Source organism: Nannospalax galili, unplaced genomic scaffold (genome assembly GCF_000622305.1).
Source record: "Nannospalax galili isolate Female #2095 unplaced genomic scaffold, S.galili_v1.0 scaffold734, whole genome shotgun sequence".
Taxonomy (NCBI): Eukaryota; Metazoa; Chordata; class Mammalia; order Rodentia; family Spalacidae; genus Nannospalax; species Nannospalax galili.
Window position 1 is genome coordinate 1,011,464 of NW_008337073.1, and position 8,023 is coordinate 1,019,486.

At 39.2% G+C, this 8,023-nt stretch overlaps 1 protein-coding gene across 1 annotated transcript; it reads left to right on the top strand.

Annotated features, from left to right (window-relative positions):
* The first annotated feature begins 1,508 nt into the window (after positions 1–1,508).
* On the top strand, positions 1,509–1,964 carry LOC103733253 (60S ribosomal protein L23-like). Its single transcript, XM_008832057.3, is given in 2 exon segments — positions 1,509–1,716; positions 1,719–1,964. Coding segments are annotated over 2 exon segments (411 nt in total). The 3' UTR covers positions 1,922–1,964.
* The last annotated feature ends 6,059 nt before the right edge of the window (positions 1,965–8,023 follow it).

Consider the following 8,023-nt stretch of genomic DNA (forward strand, 5'->3'; position numbering starts at 1 on the left):
TGCTAATAATTGCTATTTAGTTTTAAGTAATGAAGCAAATAAAAATGTAGACCCTGCTGCAAAGCTGCTGTTTAATAGACCAATTACAATGATTCTTGAATATGAACATAGTATTTTTAATTTAAACATTTTCTATTCAGGCCTTAATAATTGCCTATGTGAGTTGCAATTAAGTCTCCCACAAGCACCAAGACAAAAAACAAAAGTTAGAATATTAGCAACTTTTTGTCAAGCAAAAATGGTTATTTTGAGGCAGTAGTGGCTAGTTGGTGCAATAAAAAATTAGAATACAATTTTATAGTTGCATTTACAAGTGATTTTAATGGTGACAGAGATATGCTGATATCAGTGAATTATTTAACTAATAATTACTATTTTAGTAGAATTTTTGGTCTCCTTGTAGCCCCAGCTGGCAGAGAACTTACTGTGTAGATCAGCCTGGACTTGATCTCACAGAGATCAGCCTGCCTCTGCCTCCCTGCTGGGATTAAAGGTGTGTGCCACCACACCCAGCTTAGTGAAAAATTTTTTTCAACCCACAAAAAGTGAAAGGAATCCTTGAAAAATCTTTTAGGTCAAGGTAATAGATGACATTCACTGTTTTTCTTTGAGACAGGGTCTTGCTATATAGCTGAGGCTGACCTTAACTTTTGGGCTCAAGTGATCCTACTGCCTCAGCCTTTTGAAGAGGTACCATTCTTGAGGGCTTTTAAAGACTTTGAAATCTTAGGGAAAAGACACATCTTTATTTCTTTTTCCTTCCCTTCCTTCCTTCCTTCCTTCCTTCCTTCCTTCCTTCCTTCCTTCCTTCCTTCCTTCCTTCCTTCCTTCTTGGGAACAGGGAGCACCAGAGTCTCTCTGTGTAGCCCAGGCTGGCCTCAAATTTACAATATTCTTCCATCTCAGCTTCTCAAATGTTAGGAAATATTTCCTTTTTAATTTGTAAAGTATATAGAATTACTGAGATTATTATCACTTAAATTTAAAAATATGTATTTATTTATTTAGTTTGGGTACTCATGTGCCAAGGTATATGCATGGAGGTCAGGGACAGCTTGCTGTTCTTGCTTCTGTCCTTCCACTATGTAGGTTCAGGGACTGAACTCAGGCCATCAAACTTGGCAGCAGGTGCTTTTACCTGAGCCATCTCACTTGTCCCCACAACTAAGATTATTTTAATGAGCTATTTTAGAGTTTGGGGAAAAGGGGATAATGGGAGGTGAATATGATCGAAGTATATACAGGTATGAGAAAGTCATAATAAATAGTCCATTATTTTGTACAATTAATATGTGCTAATAAAAATAAATATTTGCCTTAGAAGCTAAATAGCCCGTTTACTTCTGTGTGAACTGGCTCCTCAACATATATTGAAGAAACAGGCAAACCTTCTCTGGACACATTGCCTTTCAATTTCTTGAAAATGTTAATCCATTGAGGAAAAATATTTGAAAAATGCTCCTGTCCTTTGTGTCTACTTCCTTTTTACCTCTCTCTAAGCATCCAAGATGTCGAAGCGAGGACGTGGTGGGTCCTCCAGTGTGAAATTCCGGATTTCCCTGGGTCTTCCTGTAGGAGCAGTGATCAACTACGCTGACAACACAGGAGCCAAAAATTTGTATATCATCTCTGTGAAGGGAATCAAGGGACGACTGAACAGACTTCCTGCCGCTGGTGTGGGTGACATGGTGATGGCCACAGTGAAGAAGGGCAAACCAGAAAGGTCCATCCAGCAGTGGCAATTTGACAACGAAAGTCATGCCGAAGAAAAGATGGGGTGTTTCTTTATTTTGAAGATAATACAGGGGTCATAGTAAATAACAAACGCGAGATGAAAGGTTCCGCCATCACAGGTCCAGTTGCAAAGGAGTGTGCAGACTTGTGGCCCAGAATTGCAACCAATGCAGGCAGCATTGCATGATTCTCTGGTGCATTTGTAAACTATGATGCCCACTAAAAGTCTTTGCTACAAAAAAAAAAGGTTAGTATTAATTTTGTTTGACAAGAGTATAATCTTATTGTCAGAGATTTATAAAAAAATTTTAACTGTATTTCCTCCATTTGTAAGCCCACTTGGTTTATTTTCTCCCTGTTATTTTCCTTAAAATGCTGGTAACTTAGCTTTAGTTTCCTTCTGAACACATCATATCTTTAGTGTGATTGTTATTCTGTTATGTTGGCTGTGCTGTGTTATTAGATAAACCTTCATCATTAGTTACTATGGTTAATATTTTATGGAGTCCACCTTTGTTTAGATTTGCAAATGAAAATGGAATCTTTTCCCCACCAGGACTTCTCAAATTCCACTTCATCTTTCCTGCTTTGATTTTTGCTGAAGTTCTGTGTTTAGGGGACTGTCTCGGGGAGAAGGACCGCGGATGCAGGAAGAACAGACTCCATTATTCTCTGTCTAAAACTGTCTTTACTCTCATGTTTTGAATATTAGTTTTGCACAGTAAGAACTTTAGTTTGACCGTTATTTTGGTTAGAACATTTAAAATATTTTTCTTTTGCTTTTTGGCATTTATTTTCCCCAGTTACAATTCTTCTGTCATGCTGATTGGTGCTTGGCTTTAGTTACATAATCATTTCTCATAGATGGCTTCAAAAGTTGTCTCTTGTTTTTCTAGGTTCACTAGGATGCGTATCTTTTTCTTTTTCTTTTTTTTTTTTTGGTAAAGTTCTAAGAGCACACATCCTTTAAAAGGTAATGCCTCATGCTTTTATTTATGTCTAGAAAATGTTACTATCATCTCTTTGAGTATTACCACTTTTTAATTACCCTTTTCCTTTTTTCTGAAACCCTTGTGCTCTCTCTCTCTTTCTTTCTCTCTCTCTCTCTATATATATATATATGCTAAGACTTTTCATTCTATTCTCAGTTTGCTAACTGATTTTTTTCATCCCATGTTTTAGGTAATTTCTTTAGTACTCTACCTTTCAAATCACTTGTTTTTCTTTTAGTTATTGTTCTGGTTTATTATTTAATAAGCCATCAATAGATTATTTCACTGATTATGAATTTGGGCCTGTTTAGTTTGCTATAGCAAAATACAAAGAGAGTCACTTATCAACAACAGAAGCTCTCATAGTTCTGGCCTCAGAGTCTGGAAGTCTAAGATAAGGATTCTGGCAGATGGACTTGGTGGCCTGGGAGGACTCATGTCATGATTCCTAGAAAGCTGTTTTTACTGTGTCCTCACAAAGACCTTTTCCAGGGTTTTCTTCATTAGTGCCCTTATGTCCCATTTATCTCCCAAGTATTTAACCTATTAATACTATCACCTTTGAAGTTAGAATTTCTTTTTCTTTTCAGACAGGGTCCCCTGCCTGGCCTGGCCTCTGTCTCACAACAATCCACCTGTCTCTGCCTCTTGAGTGTTGGGATTAAAGGTGTGTGCCGCCATGCCTGGCACTGAAGTTTCAGCATTGTAGTTTAAGAAGAAAAAAATATTCTATCACAGTTTCTAGAAATTTCTTCTGTTTTGATTTTTCTTTCTCAAGAGTCTTTCTATAATGCTTTTTTTCTTTTGCCATATAATAAGTACATTAATAATACACATATTTATAAAATTTGGGTTTAGATCATTCTGTTAATTCTTCACAGATGTAAATCCTCCCTCAACTATGTCTGTTTTATCAGGACTGTTGGTTTCCTTATGTGTTTTATAATTTTTATTGTGAACTCATCTTCAGTTAGATTTGTCTCTGGGAAAAGCCTTGTTTGTACTTTGATTTGGAAGACACTTGTCTTGGGTACCTGCATCTTTTCTAGGGAATACATGTTTTTAAGTGACCCTGGACCAGTTTTAGAGGCAGTTGTATGAAGGAACTATGGGGAAAAAGGGCAGGAAGGAGCTGAAGAATGGGGAGGACCACAGGAGACAGGTATTATTAAGGGTGAAATGGGGAAAATGGGGCATTTTAACTGGGGAAGGAGGAGAGAGGGTTAGATAGGGAGTGAGAGAGGAGGGATAAATAATACCTAATTAGTGTAAAAAACCAGAAGGAAATGTATTAGTTCAAAAACTTACTGAAAAATTACTCATACAACACCTCTGCATGAGTCCATGTGTGTAGCTGAAGGCTATATAACAAGAAACAGTGCCAGACAGGAAAATCCTCCCTTCTGGTTGTTGGCCAGGGTAGTTCAAGAGACTCCTGAAATTGCACAGGCTATTGCCACAGCCTTTGATTACTTCCCAGAACTTGAAGGTAAATCCCTATTGCTGAAGACAGAACACTCTTTGGCCACAGGACTTGGAGCAATGGAGCTGGAACTGACCTGGAAGTCACCTCCCTGAAGGCTAGCTTTCTAAGTTTTGGAGAACACTATACAAGCTGCTAAAGGAGAACATCAATCGATGGTCCAACCCCACCTTTAAGGCCTAATAACCACAACAATGACTGGTACAGCAAACTATACTGGTGCAGTAGTAGCACTTTTACCTTGGGGATAATCAACAGCTACCTAATTGGACCTAAAGTCACTCAATGGGAGGGAACTCATGTGTAGTACTGTAAACATAGCCAAATACACATGGCTGGAGAGGTCATAAATCTTAGAGAAAACCCCAAGACTGTCACATTCCTAGACAAATGTAATTTTTTACTATGTGGTAAATATGGATCCATATACATTAAAATGTTTTGTTACTTTTTTATGTGTATGAGTGTATTGCCTGCATGTGTGTAACTGCACCTGTGTTGTGCAATGCCCACAGAAATCAGAAGAAGGCATCTGATCTCCTGGAACTAGAGTTATGGATGGTCGTTAGCCTCCATGTATGTGCTGGGAATTGAACCTGGGTCATTTGAAAGAGCAGTCAGTGCTCTTAACTGCTAAGCCATCTCTGCAGGCCCTCTGTATCCTTATATTTACAGACAAGTATGCCAGCTACCACTCATCAAAGAAGCTTCTTTTGTAACATAGAGAGAGTAACAGAGTTCCACAACTGGTCATATACAGAGATTTGGTGTTTGTGAAATGTTCAACCCTAAGTGACACATCTACAACAAAAACTGTACACCTAAGACTCATGGAACATGGTGGAACAAAGGGTAGCGGGAATACTAATGCATCTCTCAACTCTCGTAAGCGACGTTCCCTCATGCAACAAAGGGCAATGAACCCAGGGCTCAGGGACCATTGCAGAAGAGGGGGCAGAAAGATTGTAAGAGCCAGGGTGCATGATCTTATGGAAATAGAATCTTACAGATTCCTGGGAGCTTGCTCATATGAACTTACAGCAATGGTGACAGCATGCATAAGATCCATGCAAACTGAAGCAGATAAAACCCAGCATATAACCATGGAAAAGTCAGCAGGCCCCAATCTTAGCAGCAGAAGAAGCTGATTACTACTGGTTGAGGAGCTGATCTTCTTTAAGGGAGTGACTCTAGATAGGTTGACTAGACCCCAGAGGATGAACTTGTACTGAAAGATGTTAGGGGACACTAACTTGACTGGATAGGGCTTAACATAAATGACAGAATGCATGAAATCCACTGTATGTGTGGGGGTGGAGTTGGGAGGGTGTCGGTGGGGAAAGGGGTATAAAGATAATTAAGATATTGGGTATTAAATACACAAAACTCAAAAAATATATATTAAATAAAAATAATTCTCACTCTACTTAAGTCAGTCAAATTCTGGCTCTACATTCAACACTTTCAGGTCAGAAAAATGTAGAAATTGCCATTGAAAGTGCCAGGCACTAATGGAAACTACAAAACATCTCTCTGTAAAGTGGGCAGAGCTTGTTAAAGAATCTGTCTTAAAGTTGAACTTTCAATTTCAGAGCAAACACATTTTTTTTTACTAGATTTGCATGTTTATTTGAAATAGTTTGATGATAGGCAGGTAGAAGTTTTGTATCATTAAACTGAACTGAATAGTAGTTTTTACTCATGATATGTGTCTTTTGAGTTGACTTGGAGGTATGATAATAGTGGGGTAAAACGATCAAATCTCCCTTTGTGGTTGGAGCTAACAGTGCATTCTGGAATTGCCTGAGAGCTCCTACCAGCTACTATGCCTCTCTGGTGATGTGGGGGAAGGAAACTCCTTTTAAAAAATAATTATTCTTTTTTTAAAAAACATTTTATTATTTTTATTTTATGTGTATGAGTGTATTTCCTGCCTGTATGTGAGTGCACCCGTGTCATGCAATGCTGTGGAGATCTGAAGAGGGCTTCGGATTCCCCTGGAACTAGAGTTAAGGATGGATCATAGCTGCCATGTGGGTACTGGGAATAGAACCCAGGTCCTCTGCAAGAACAGTCAGTGCTCTTAACTGCTGAGCCATCTCTCCAGCCTCTAAAATAATTATTCTTCCAGAATTCTTTGATATAATATGGAAGGAAACTTTTAGCAAACATATCATTAAAAGATCTAGACATCTGTATTAAAAATTTTAAATTAATATTTTTATTGATTCTTAAAATTTATTTTTCTATTATGTGTATGAGTGTTTTCCTTACACATATGTAAGTACACCTGTGTGTGTGTATGTGTGTGTGTGTGTGTGTGTGTGTGTGTGTGTGAAATGTCTATGTAAGCCAGAGTGCATTGGAGTCCCTGAAACTGGAGCTTTAGACAGTTGTTAGCCACCATGTGGGTGCTGAGAACAGAATCTGGGTCCTCTGCAAGGGCAGCCAATACTTTTATCTGCTGAGCCATCTCTCCAGCCCCCTTTTTATTGATTCTTTAAGAATAATGTATTTTGATCACTTTCAGACCTCTCTCTCCTGTCTCCTCTCAGATCCACCACCACCTCCATATCCCCCCCTCACTTCATGCATTTATTATTATTTTTTTTGTATTTGCAAAAGAACATTTATTGTTTCTAGAATTTATATACATTGCCATACAAAGTTAACACACTGCAGCTATCTCAAGAGCCTTCCAGTGAGCCTTCTCTTATGATTGCCTGATTGAGATTCCGAGCTAGAGCTAGTCTCAGCATTTCCACCTTGGTGGTCTCTATATCGTCACCCTGGAGTCGTTGGGCATCAGGCTCTCCACTCTCTGGCTCCCTGGAGGCCAAGTCCTCCAGACAGCGCATCAGCTTATAAATCTGATCTGCTGAAAAGATCACCTGTTTCTGTTCCAAAAGAGGCAGAGCATCTGTGAGCAAAGCCATCCAGAAAGAGCGGGGTGCAATCTGAGATGTCATGAGGGACAGCAGCAGAGAGGCAGCATCGCCAAAGTGCTTCTCCCCATACAGTCTGTGGAACTCACCAGTCCTTTCCAGGATGTCAGTCTATCACTGAGGCATTTATTATTATTTTTTTAAAGATCTGTTGAGTCTAATTTGTGTTTCCCAAACAATCTTTGTTGTAAGTCTATCCCTTGGAGTGTGGTCAATCTATCCAGCATCAGACTCTTAGTGAAAACCCTAAAGCTATCAATTACCAATAGTTCCTCAGCTAGGGATAGAGCTTTGTGTTCGCCTCCTTCCTCCATGCTTGGATTTTGTCTGGCTTGGGCTTTTGCAGGTCTTGTGCATGCTATCACAAGCCCTGTGGATTCATGTGTGCCACTGCGCTGTTGTCTGGAAAACACAGTTCGTGGTACTCATTCACTAACTCTGATTTCACAGTCTTTCTTCTCCTTCTTCAGCAAAGATCACTGAGCTTGCGGAGAGAGGGCATGATATAGGTGTCCCATTTTAGGGCTGAGCACTCATCTGTATCAAATTTAAATTGTTAAATGATATTTGGCTTTACTGGGAAATAAAAGGACAGCTGACTTAGTCAAGTCAGAGGCATTAGATCAAGATTCTGGAAATACAATAAGTAAATCAATCAATACATTTTTTTCTTCTGATTGAGTTTGATATGACTTTGACTTTTAGCCATATATCAAAAAATAGGGACATGCTGGGTGTGGTGGTACATGCCTTTAATCCCAGCACTTGGGAGGCAGAGGCAGGTGGATCTCTGAGTTCAAGGCCAGCCTGGTCTACATAGTGAGTTCCAGGTCAGCTAGGGCTACAGGGAGACCCTGTCTCAAAAAAGA